The 13159-nt window shown below is 44.0% G+C and overlaps 1 protein-coding gene across 1 annotated transcript in view; it reads left to right on the forward strand.

Moving 5' to 3' along the window:
• Window positions 1-932: 932 nt before the first annotated feature.
• The window catches only part of LOC121271173, a 34065-nt gene continuing 21838 nt past the window's right edge, over window positions 933-13159 (forward strand). Inside the window, exons 1-3 of the mRNA XM_041176935.1 lie at window positions 933-1021; window positions 2197-2480; window positions 3488-3636. Coding sequence (XP_041032869.1) covers window positions 933-1021; window positions 2197-2480; window positions 3488-3636 — 522 coding nt within the window. The remainder of the gene's footprint in view (window positions 1022-2196; window positions 2481-3487; window positions 3637-13159) is intronic.

Consider the following 13159-nt stretch of genomic DNA (forward strand, 5'->3'; position numbering starts at 1 on the left):
CCCCGCCCCCCATCGTCCCTGCCTAATTTGTGCTATTTTTAGAAAACACTCCAACTGTCCTGGCTGAGATTAACCAATGCCATTGGGACCTTATGTCTACACAGTTTAATTACACACTAGGCAGTTAACAATACATGATCATTCAGCTGGTGTAGTTGTGAATGTATTAGCTTTGAAGCGAGTGTAAAAAGTGGACACGAGGTCCTGAACCTACCAAGTCTCTGCTAAATCTTTACAGGATGTGGTGTGCCAAATATAAAATATGAAAACAACTTTGCCAGAGTGATGCGTCCTGGAGAGTTCCCATGGCAAGTCCAATTGCAGTTTAACTGGAAGTATTTATGCGGTGGTGTTATTCTGGATAGATGGTGGGTTTTGACAACAGCACATTGTGTTTTCATGTTGTAAGTATCACTGTATTTTGGGACTTTCATAGTTTTTGCTTGCTGAGTTTTATAAGCAACCTGCAACAGTTACCAAGCGACAGCAACCAGCTTCTAACTGAATGTAAGATTACCTAATTAGATCAATTCTAGGGTCTGGACTCAGGGAGAAACTGTTCCCATTTGTGGTAGGATCAAGATCCAGAGGTCACAGGTTTAAGTTTATTGGCCAAAAAACAATGGAGATGTGAGGAAAAACTATTTCATGCGGTTAGGATCTGGAATGCGCTGCCTCTGAGTGTAGTGGAGGTAGGTTCAGTTGAGACACTCAAGGGGGAAATTGGATTGTTATCTGTAAAGGAAGAATGTACAGGGCTAGGTAGAGATGGTGGGAAAGCAGCACTAGGTAAATTGCTCCTTTGGAGAGCCAGCCCAAACACAAAAGGCCAAATGGCCTCCTTCTGTGCTGTAACCATTCTACAATTCTATAAAGGAAGTAGTTCAGTAGGTAGAAGATTATATTTCTGCTCTGCTTTGGTTGTGGCCTTAATGGGAAACTTGAACACGGTCACCGCTTCAACAGCAAACAACTTAAAAGATGTCTCACCGCACATTGATTGGGAAATAGCTATTGAAGTGTAAACATTCCCTTCATCATCCCTTATAACACGTTGTGTTATCATATAATACACCTGTTACAAAGCAGTGTATCTTCTGACTTGTCATGGCTAAGGACCTGGGAGCTCTTTTTTTTATTCGTTCACGGGATGTGGGTGTCGCTGGCTAAGCCAACCTTTATTGCCCATCGCTAATTGTCCTTGAGAAGGTGGTGGTGAGCCGCCTTCTTGAGCCGCTGCAGTCCACGTGGTGTAGGTACACCCACAGTGCTCTTAAGCAGAGAGTTCCAGGATTTTGACCCACCTCACAACATAAAAAAGATAAAACTTGCATTTCTACAGCACCTTTTGTGAACTCAGAACATCCCAAAGCACTTTAAATTTTACCTTGAATTTGACATAAATGCAGAAATTGGTGGAAATACTGGACAGGATTGACAGCATTAGTGAAGAGAGAGAAACGAGAGTTAACATTTCAAGTCAATATCCGCTCACATCTCGGTTGTTGTAACTTAGTTCAAATTTTCGCCTAGTTGGCAGTACTTTGAGTCAGCATCTATTTCCTCGTTTAAGTAAATGAAACCAAGAGAGGGATGAGGTTCCACCAAGCACTAATGGGAAAATTCTCTGGAAAATAGGTAGGAGGTAATGGTGGCTGCAGCACTTACCATATGCTATTTGGAAACCACATTAGTGCTTTTGGACATTAACAAAACCCCAAATTAAAATGGAAAATGTTGAAAATCCACCAGCTTCATCTAAGGGTTAGATTAATGGCTCGGGTGTCAAGGCCATTCATCTCGAACTGGGTTCAGAGATAAGAAAGTCTCTTTGCCGACTGAACAAAATGAGGAGCGTAAGAAAGAACAGGCAAGAACTGTGTAGACTATCTCTCGTCACAATGGATTTTTAAAGTGGTTGAACAGCGCTAAGTGATAAGATCATCTTAAAACAGACAGTGAGAAGGAATCCGAAAGGTAAAAGAGGTAAAATCTGCTCCAAATTGCAGGGAGTTAAGTGGATGATAGATGGAGGAAGTGGATGGGAAAAGGCGTTGGCTGAAATTGCTCAGTTCGGATATTAGTTGGACTTGCTGTTTCTCGAACCTCTCACTTCAGGTTTTCAGCACCTGCAGTGCGTGCGTTTTTACTCTTCGCTGAAACCCTATTTCAATACTTGTTTTTCACGTTCCTCAGCAGCTCCGGGGAACTCTATCCAAACCTAGTCATCGTCGCCGGGACCCTTCAGCTGGACGACGTGCAAATTATTTATAACGTTCACAAAATCATTTTGCACGAATATTTTGTCTACGATTTGTTTGGGGTTAAAATCCCAGACAACGATATTGCTCTCGCTCTGGTGAGAGAACCATTTATTTTCAATAACCTGGTGTCACCAATCTGCCTACCGGATGACCGACACTTTGACATGGACACTGTGGGAAATTGCTGGGTTACTGGATGGCAATTGAAAAGTGCAGGTAATTAATTTGAGTTTTATTTCAATTATGTCCGTTTGTTTCCCCTCTTTACACCTCACCCACCATTGGCAACTTAGTCCAGTGGTGCATTTGCAGGAAATGTGCAATAGTGATATGGAGTGGTGTCCCTATCAAACATCACTCCCTCCTTTAGTAGCAGAGTGTCTTTATCTCCTAGTGCTTTCTAGGCAATATTGTATATAGGAAATAGTCATGGTGGATGTTAGTATCAGAGAATTTGATGAGGTGGATACAGTGGTACCACTTCCTTGGACACCATGGGATGTAACCCTAAAACTAGATAGAGCTGAGCCAGTCAGGGGTGATGTCAGGAGAACTTGGAGTGTTGCTGAAAAAAGAAACATGTCAAAGCTTTGCATCTTGCACTCATCAGGACACTTCACAAGAATACCAGTATAAGGGGAAAACAACAATTCATACTGTATGTGAAGACAGCACTGATTGATGGCAAATGGACTCTGCTTGGTAGAGACGTTGCCATGGAGAATGCACCAATGATGGTGACTGACAGTTAACTGTCAAGCATTGTAGCTTGGGGTGGCTTAACCTGGGTTTGAGTCCTAGCAGTGGTGCATCGACTCTGCTGGGACTTAAAACCCAGAACGCCTTCTGCCGCTAGAAGTTCAACATGCTATCCATTATGCCAAGGAGTTTTCCATATGTGAACGTGCAATTGCCATTAGTGGCACTCGACTTTAAACAAATTACTTCATTCAAAAAGGTACTGGATACTTGGAAAAGAAAGTTGTAAAAGGGTATGGGAAGAGAACAGGGAAATGGGATGGTCTAAAACCAGCCTGGGTTAGGGGCTTAAATTCGGTCTGAAAGGAAGCCATTAGTCTGCGTAAATCTATACAAGGCTGTTCTTATTACAACATTATGATTTTTCTTCTCACACGTTTGAACTCAGTTTCAGAGAGTCAGGCTCAGTGTTAAATACAGTTGATTTTCTTGTGGATTTGACCCTGTTTGCTTTGTGTGTACAGCTCGAGGTCCCATGCCTCCAATTTACCACATGGTAAAGCAGAATGTAGGGCATCAGACGCTTGCAACTTGCAGGAAATTCTACCCTGAAAACTTGAGGAAAAACGTGATTTGCGTGATGAATTGGGATAAGAAACAGTCTCTCTGCTTGGTAATGTTTTATTCAATGCTTGCCATTCTATTATCTGAGCGCTATGGGTGGAGTACCTCAATATAGAGGTGATCCTGAGCACTTCTCACATTTTGTATCAGACATGATAAACAGTTTTTCTACATTTGGAAGAGTGAGGGGTGATCTCATTGAAACATTCTTAAGGGGCTTGACAGGGTAGGTGCTGGGAGAATGTTTCCCCAGGGTGGGGAATGTAACGCTGCAGGCCATAGTCTGAGAACAGGGGTTCAACCATTTAGGACAGAGATGAGGTGAAATATCTTCACTCCAAGGGTTGTGAATCTTTGGAATTTTCTATTCTACAGGTCTGTGGAATATCAGACATTGAGTATATTCAAGTGAGAGATGGATACATTTTTGCGTATAAAGGAATACAAAGATAGCGTGGGAAGACGCAGCTGAGGTATCGGCCACAATCTTACTGCTTGGCAGAGCAGGGCTTGAAGGGCCAAATGGCCTACACCTGCTTCTTATGTAATTCTCCTCCTCATGTAGATTGTGCAACTGTCTCCAGTAGATCAGCAGTTCCTTATCCCAGTGACAATTTTATTTTTATGTGTGAACCTAGGATGAGGAGTTTTGGCGGGCTATTTGTAAATTGGGTTGGATATTGGAGACATCAGAGGCCAATCTTATCTGCATTTAATAATCACATCCAGCTTTTGCAGGCAAAAGGCATCAGGAGTCCATATCCTACTTGATTTGGTTTTCTTTCTTACCCCAGAGTACTGAGGCAGATTGTAGTACCCATCCTGTCACCACAGCCCAGGGTGGGAAATGCTGGTTTTAAGGGGGTTTGTCAGGGTCTGAGGTACAGAACATAAAAAAATACACAGAACAAGAAAGGTCATTCAACCCATTCTTTTCATTGAGCATGTATGATCTTTGTCAACCTTGGATCTTCTGAAGGGAAGTTCTATATAGGTGTTCCCTATTATGGATTCCAAAGATGATCGAGGAAAATTCAACAGTATTCATATATCCCGACGTGTGGATGATGGGAAAGAATCTGATGTGATTTCCACTGCCCCACTTGTTGGTGTTCATTGTGTAGACTCCTATATGGTGGAAGCCCACAGGTTGGGATGGGTTGTCTGTTGAATTGTACTCAATAGGGTCAACATTTAAGGGGCTTCGCACAGTATTATTGGTTCCAGCTCTTCTTTTTTCCTAGGGAGGTTACGGAGCCCCCTTGAATGTCAGGACAAGCGCACGAAAATTTGGATTATAGCCGGGGCAGCAAGCTTCTGCAAACAATCGTGCAACTACGCCGCCCTATTCACCAGGTACTCTCACTACCTTAACTGGGTGCAAACAAGCACCATCTTAGAGGGGAGGCCGTTCTTTCCTGTTGGACTTCCCCCTAAACCTACAGTACCTTGCCAGAAAATTAGGCACTCCATGGACAGGAGCTCAAGAAAGAAATCGACGGGGAAATAGGAACAAAGAAGGAATTGGAAAAAGAAACGACCGCACAAGGTCATCTTTGGAAGCAACGCGTCAAACTCGCAGCGGGACCCCTGGCGAGCCCTTACCTGTCTTATACAACTTGTGCTGCTACTCAGGAAACTAAACTGAAAGGTGCAATGAAGCAGAGGTGATTGAATACTTAAAGATTGCACTGTCTCATTATAGTACTGGACAAGCCAACCCTGTTGTCTTGAGTTCAGGTTCCACCATAGCAAGTCTTGAATTCAATAAATCCGGTCATTTGTGGAAGTGTCTCCCTTGATTATCCATTCTGGAGTAGGTCTCAAACCTTCCGATTCAGGGGCAGGAGTGTTACTCACTGACCCACAACATAACATCTTCCAATATTGGGACAGGAGAGGGAGTAAGAATCAATAGGTGGGGCATATGTCTGGAAGGGGTATTGAGTTTGGAAGGAGTGAGACCATGAAAGAATTTGGAAAACGCGGCCAAGAGTCTTAGAGCGGAGTTTTAGGGGTGTGAGGGAAGGGATTGGGACACAGCTTTTAATATGTGAGAACGCAAGATGTGGAACTCTCGCTGATTTATAGATTTATACAAGGGAAAAAAGAATTACATTTGAAAATCATCATTAATGATGATTGATGAATAAACCATCACTGTAGTTAGCAAGTAAAAATGTAACGGCACATCAATAGTTTATAATTGCAGAAGAGTATGCGAAATGAAGGGTAGTCTTTCATTGTCAAGTCTCCCAAGTGAAATATGTTTGGCAGGCAGAACCCAGTTCTACTTCCCAGGGACTTGAATTCACCGCATGAATAATGCCAATAATTTGCCTTTAATTAAGCAACCTAGTTCAAAGAGGCCAGAGGGATCACATTTAAAGGGAATGGAAAGAAGTAGGGTGGAGGAGTTGAGGGGTCTCCTCTGTGGATTTCCTTGAGCTAAGTTGTTGAAATAAAAAGGAAGACTTGCATTTAAATAGCAACTTTCGCAATCTCGGGATGTCCCAAAGCACTTGACAGCCAACAGAGTACTTCTGAAGTGTAGCCACCATTATAATGTAGGAAATACAGCAGCTTATTTGCACACAGCAAGCTCACACAACAGTAATGCGATAATGACCAGATAATCTGTTTTTGTGATGTTGACTGAGGGATGATTATTGGCTAGGGCACTGGAGAGGAAGCTTCCCTGCTCTTTTTTTCAAATAATTCCATTGAATTTATGGAAGTATTATGATGTGGAGAGTGTAATTTGGGTTATTTCAATCATTTTATGAATGAACATTTAAGAGTTTAATGACCTTAGGTCCCTTTTAAGCTGAAGATCCTCTGTTAACTAACCAGGTCATGTTTCAAGGAGCACTTTGCAATAATTGCCTCCCCAGATGGCAGAATAGACTCATTAGGTTGTAACTTAAATTCTCATGTCTCAGGGCACATGAGGGGATTGAGCTTTTCATTCCCTTGTTACTTGGTTCATAGAAGTTTGGGTATTTCCATGAATTAGTCATTATGGATTTAACTATTGGTACTGCTTGAAATTGCGATTGCTAAATGCATAATTTTTCAGTGAAGCATATGTGACCTACTTTTCTTTAGAATTAGTGTGTGTGTGTGTGTGTGTGTGTGTGTGTGTGTGTGTATGTGTGTGTGTGTGTGGGGGGGGGGGGGTGGTGGTGGTGGTGGTGGTGGGTGTGGTGGGTGGTGGAGGAAGAACATTCAACCTTCAAGGGATCAGAGCACTAGAGCATACGCAAGCAAACAGGATTTCCCAGATTACCGTACAAAGTTGCTTGCCATAGTCACATCACATTAAGGCAACTTTCGTTAACTGCAGGGTGAAGCTGTGGCGGGTGGCAAGCCAAAGAATGAGATAGTAAAGGATGGCAGATATCCACAGAAACGTAAGGTAAGGCCCGGCAGTGTGAGTGATGCTTGTGGGACTGCACTTTACTGTGATTCACTGAAGGGGTGGAGGAAATTGGTGAAACAAGTACACACAAAAAAAAGGGGGGAGATGGTGGTGTAGTGGTAATGTGATAATGTCACTGGGCTAATAATCCAGCTGCCCACGCTAATGCTCTGGGGACATGGGTTCAAATCCCACCAACTGCAGCTGGTGGAATTTGAATTCAATTCATAAAATCTGAAATTGAAATCTAGCCTCAGTAGGTGGTGACTATGAAACTATCAGATTGTTGTAAAAGCTCAACTGGTTCACTAATATCCATACCTGATCAGGCCTACTCATGACTCCAGACCCACCAGCAATGTGGTTGACTCTTAACTCCCCCTCTGAATTAGTCCAGCAGGACACTCAATTCAAGGGCAATTTAGGGATGGGCAACAAACTCTGAGATGGCCAATTTTAAGAGCAAGCCTTGGAATAGGTCAGAGAATTCTGTCAGTTCAGTGGCAGGATGGGGCTGGGAACCCACGAGGTCGGAAAGCAGACAGTTTGGAAAATAACTGGAGCCCAGCGTTTTAAAAATATTGACATTTAGATAATCCAAACTTTGTGTCTGACTCATTTGAATTTTCAGGTGTGTTAATATCAAACGGAGTTTCATTTCTGTCCAAAGCCCTATAATTTTCCATATGGACCTGTTCAATGTGACCAGTTTCATACCTGGATTTAGGGCAGATTGTTTTCCAGTTGTAGAGTAACAAGTTATATTTCTAACTTTGTGAATTAAATTTGATTGTGATTTTAACAAGCACAAAATGTTTAACTAAGCAATTACCATAGAGATGGAATATTCTGACAGCAACCAAAGGCCCCTTATAACTGATAAGCAGCTCTACCTGCCCTAAAGCTAATGTAATTTCTATTGTAATGTATTTTCCATCCTAGCAACTTTTTTTTCATTCATGGGATGTGGGCATCGCTGGCAAGGCCGGAATTTATTGCCCATCCCTAATTGCCCTTGTTCAGAGGGCGTTCATGAGTCAACCACATTGTTTGGGGTCTGGAGTCACATGTAGGGCCAGACCAGGTAAAGACGGCAGATTTCCTTCCCCAAAGGACATTCGTGGACCAGATGGGTTTTGACGACAATCAGCAATGCTTTTGTCGTCATCATCATCAGACATTTTAATTCTATATTTTTATTGAATTCAAAGTTCAACATCTGCTGGGGTGGGATATGAACCCAGATCCCCAGAACATTAAGATAAAAGCAAAAAACTGCGGATGCTGGAAATCCAAAACAAAAACAAAAATACCTGGAAAAACTCAGCAGGTCTGACAGTATCAGCGGAGAGGAAGACAGAGTTAACGTTTCGAGTCCGTATGACTCTTCAACAGAACTAAGGAAAAATAGAAAAGAGGTGAAATATAAGCTAGGTTATGGGGGGTGGGACAGGTAGAGCTGGATAGAGGGCCAGTGATAGAACAAAGAAAAGTACAGCACAGGAACAGGCCCTTTGGCCCTCCAAGCTTGCGCCGATCATATTGCCCGTCAACTAAAACATTTTGCACTTCCGGGGTCCGTATCCCTCTATTCCCATCCTATTCATGTATTTGTCAAGCTGCCTCTTAAACACAACTATCGTACCTGCTTCCACCACCTCCTCTGGCAGCAAATTCCAGACACTTACTATCCTCTGCGTAAAAAACTTGCCCCGCACATCACCTCTATAGCTTTCTCCTCTCACCTTAAATCTATGTCCCCTAGTAATTGACTCTTCCACCCTGGGAAAAAGCTTCTGACTATCTACTCTGTCCATGCCACTCATAATTTTGTAAACTTCTATCAAGTTGCCCCTCAATCTCCGTCGCTCTAGTGAGAACAATCCGAGTTTCTCCAACCTCTCCTCATTGTTAGTAACCTCCAGACCAGGCAGCATCCTAGTAAACCTCCTCTGCACCCTCTCCAATGCCTCCATATCCTTCTGGTAATGTGGTGACCAGAATTCCACGCAATATTCCAAGTGTGGCCCTACCAAGGTTCTATCCAGCTGCAGCATGACTTCCCAGCTTTTATACTCAATACCCCTGCCGATGAAGGCAAGCATGCCATATGCCTTCCTGACTACCTTATCCACCTGCGTTGCCACTTTCAGTGACCTGTGGACCTGTACACCCAGATCCCTCTGCCCGTCGATGCACTTAAGGATTCTGCCAATTACTGTGTAATTACTGCCAGTATTAGACCTTCCAAAATGCATTACGTCGCATTTGTCCAGATTAAACTCCATCTGCCATTTCTCCGCCCAAGTCTCCAACTGATCTATATCCCGTTGTATCCTTTGACAATCCTCTTCACTATCTGCAACTTCTCCAACCTTAGTGTCGTCTGCAAACTTACTAATTAGCCCGGTTACATTTTCCTCCAAATCATTTATGTATACCACAAACAGCAAAGGTCCCAGCACTGATCCCTGCAGAACTCCACTAGTCACAGCTCTCCATTCAGAAAAGCACCCTTCCACTGCTACCCTCTGCCTTCTATGATCAAGCTAATTCTGTATCCATCTTGCCAGCTCACCTCTGATCCCGTGCGACTTTACCTTCTGTACCAGTCTGCCATGAGGGACCTTGTCAAAGGCCTTACTGAAATCCATGTATCTAACATCCACTGCCCTTCCATCGTCGATCATATTTGTCACTTCCTCGAAAAACTTGATCAAGTTAGTGACACACGACCTCCCCTTCACAAAACCATGCTGCCTCTCTCTAATATGCCCATTTGCTTCCAAATGGTAGTAAATCCTGTCACGAAGAATCTTCTCCAATAATTTCCCTACCACTGACGTAAGGTTCACCAGCCTGTAATTTCCTGGATTATCCCTGCAACCCTTCTTAAACAATGGAACAACATTGGCCATTCTCCAGTCCTCTGAGACCTCACCCGTAGCCAGTGAGGTTACAAATATTTCTGTCAAGGACCCAGCAATCTCCTCCCTTGCCTCCCTCAGTACTCTGGGGTAGATCCCATCTGGCCCTGGGGACTTATCCACCTTAATATTCCTCAAGACGCCTAACACCTCCTCTTTTTTGATCTCAACATGATTCAGGCTATCTACACACTCTTCCGTAGACAAATCGACCACTAAGTCCTTCTCTTTGGTGAATACTGATGAGTAGTATTCATTTAGTATCTCTCCCATTTCTTCTGGCTCCACACACAGATTCCCACCTCTGTCCCTGAGTGGGCCCACCCTTTCCCTGGCTACCCTCTTGCCGTTTACATATGTATAAAAGGCCTTGGGATTTTCCTTAATCCTGGTTGCTAATGACTTTTCATGACCCCTTTTAGCCCTCCTGACTCCTTGCTTAAGTTTCTTCCTACTTTCTTTGTATTCTCCACGGGCTTCATCTGTTCCCAGCCTTCCAGCCCGTACAAATGCTCCCCTTTTCTTTTTGACTAATCTCATAATATCCTTCGTTATCCAAGGTTCCTGAAACTTGCCATGCTTATCCTTCATCCTAGCAGGAAACATGCCAGTCCTGAATTCTTATCAACTGACGTTTGAAAGCCTCCCACAGGTCAGTTGTTGATTTGCCCTCAAACATTCGCCTCCAGTCTAGATTCCTCAGTTCCTGCCTAATATTGTTATAATTAGCCTTCCCCCAAATAAGCACCTTAACCCGAGGACTCCTGTTATCCTTATCCACCAGTACCTTGAAACTTACTGGATTATGGTCACTTTTCCCAAAATGCTCTCCTACTGAAGCTTCGACCACCTGGCCGGGTTCATTCCCTAATACCAGGTCCAGTATTGCCCCTTCCCTAGTTGGACTATCCACATATTGTCTCAAGATGCACCTTACAAATTCTGCACCATCCAAACCCCTAGCACTAAGTGATTCCCAGTCAATATAGGGAAGGTTAAAATCACCCACCACAACAACCCTATTGCACTTACATCTTTCCAAAATCTGCCTACATAACTGTTCCTTAATCTCCTGCTGGCAATTGGGAGGCCTATAGTAAACCCCAACATTGTGACTGTACCCTTCCCATTCCGGATCTCTACCCATGCTGCATGAGCCCACCGAGGTGTCCTCCTGTCGTACAGCTGTGATATTCTCCTTAACCAGCAGTGCAACTCCCCCACCTCTTCTACATCCCTCTCTATCCTGCCTGAAACATCTAAATCCTGGAACATTTATCTGCCAATCCTGTCCATCCTTCAACCAAGTCTCTGTAATAGCAATAACATCATAGTCCCAAGTACTAATCCAAGCTCTAAGCTCATCTGCTTTGCCTGTTATACTTCTCGCATTGAAACAAATGCATTTCAGACCCCCAGTCCCACTGTGTTCAGTAATTTCTCCCTGCCTGCCCTTCTTCTTAGTCCTACTGGCCATATTCACTGGTTCCCAGTCCTTTATTTCACCTGCTGACCTATTGCTCTGGTTCCCACCCCCCTGCCATACTAGTTTAAACCCTCCCGAGTGACACTAGCAAACTTAGCCAGGATATTGGTGCCCCTCCAGTTTAGATGCAACCCGTCCTTCTTGTACAGGTCCCACCTGCCCCGGAAGAGATCCCAATGATCCAGATATCAGAAACCCTCCCTCCTACACCATCTGTTCAGCCACGTGTTTAGCTGCACTATCTTCCTATTTCTAGCCTCACTGGCACGTGGCACAGGGAGTAATCCTGAGATTACAACCCTAGAGGTCCTGTTTTTTAACTTTCTGCCTAACTCCCTGAACTCCCGCTGCAGGACCTCGTCACTCTTCCTGCCTATGTCGTTAGTACCAATGAGTACCACAACCTCTGGCTGTTCTCCCTCCCCCTTCAGAATGTCCCGTACCCGATCAGAGACATCCTGGACCCTGGCACCAGGGAGGCAACATACCATCCAGGTGTTTCTTTCCCGACCACAGAAGCGCCTATCTGAGCCCCTGACTATAGAGTCCCCTGTGACAATTGCTCTTCTGTGCTTTGACCACCCCCCCCCACAACAGTATCCAAAATGGTATACCTGTTAGAGAGGGGGACAGCCACAGGGGATTTCTGCACTGACTGCCTGCCCCTTCTAGCGGTTACTCATCTATCTGTCTGTACCTTGGGTGTGACCACGTCTGTAAAACTCCTGTCAATGACGCTTTCTGCCACCTGAATGCTCCTAAGTGCATCCAACTGCTGCTCCAACCGATCCACGCGGTCTGTGAGGAGCTGCAGTTGGATACACTTCCTGCAGATGTAGTTGTCTGGGACACTTGAAGCATCACAGATTTCCCACATCCCATAGGTGAATCACCTCACCCCAGCAACTGCCATTGCTAGAACTATTTAATAAATCAATTTAAATCTAATAACTGCTTCTTGACTCCTTATTAACTATACGTTCCCTAGGGCTAGATTTCTACTATAAGTGCTAACTTCTAAGAACAGTATTTGCCTGATTCTGGTCCAGATACCCTCTACTTATAGTTGGAGATAGCCAAAAGATGTCATAGACAAAAGGACAAAGAGGTGTTGAAGCTGGTGATATTACCTAAAGAATGTGCTAATAAAGTCTGGGTCTCTGGAATACTAGCCCAGTGACAATACCACAATGCGCCACGTCCTCTCCAGAGAAGATCAAGAACAACTGTATCACAGGAGCAGCATCGCTTGGAGTTTGCCTCCAGGTTGCCCATTATTCTGAGTTGTCATTCCTTCATGCACAATGGGTCAGCAACAACTTCCCTTTATATTTTCGCTTCATTCTTTCATGGGATGTGGGCATTACTGGCAAGGCCAGTATTTATTGCCCATCCCTAATTGCCCTTGAATGGCGTGACCTGCTCAGCCATTTCTGAGGGCAGCTAAGAGAAGAATGAGAGGTGCACTTAATTGAAATATATAAGATTCTGAGGGGCCTTGACAGGATAATTGCTGACAGGATGTTTCCAGTCTTGTGGGAATCTAGGCCTAGTGGGGCACCGTTTAAAGATAATGGGCCTCATATTTAAGACAAGAGATGAAGAGGAATTTCTTCTGAGTATTTTTTTTAAATTTTCATGAGATATGGGCATCGCTGACAAGCATTTGTTGCCTGTCCCTAATTGCCCTTGAACTGAGTGGCTTGCTAGGCCATTCCAGAGGGCAGTTAAGAGTCAA

Source organism: Carcharodon carcharias, chromosome 30 (assembly GCF_017639515.1).
Source record: "Carcharodon carcharias isolate sCarCar2 chromosome 30, sCarCar2.pri, whole genome shotgun sequence".
Classification (NCBI taxonomy): domain Eukaryota; kingdom Metazoa; phylum Chordata; class Chondrichthyes; order Lamniformes; family Lamnidae; genus Carcharodon; species Carcharodon carcharias.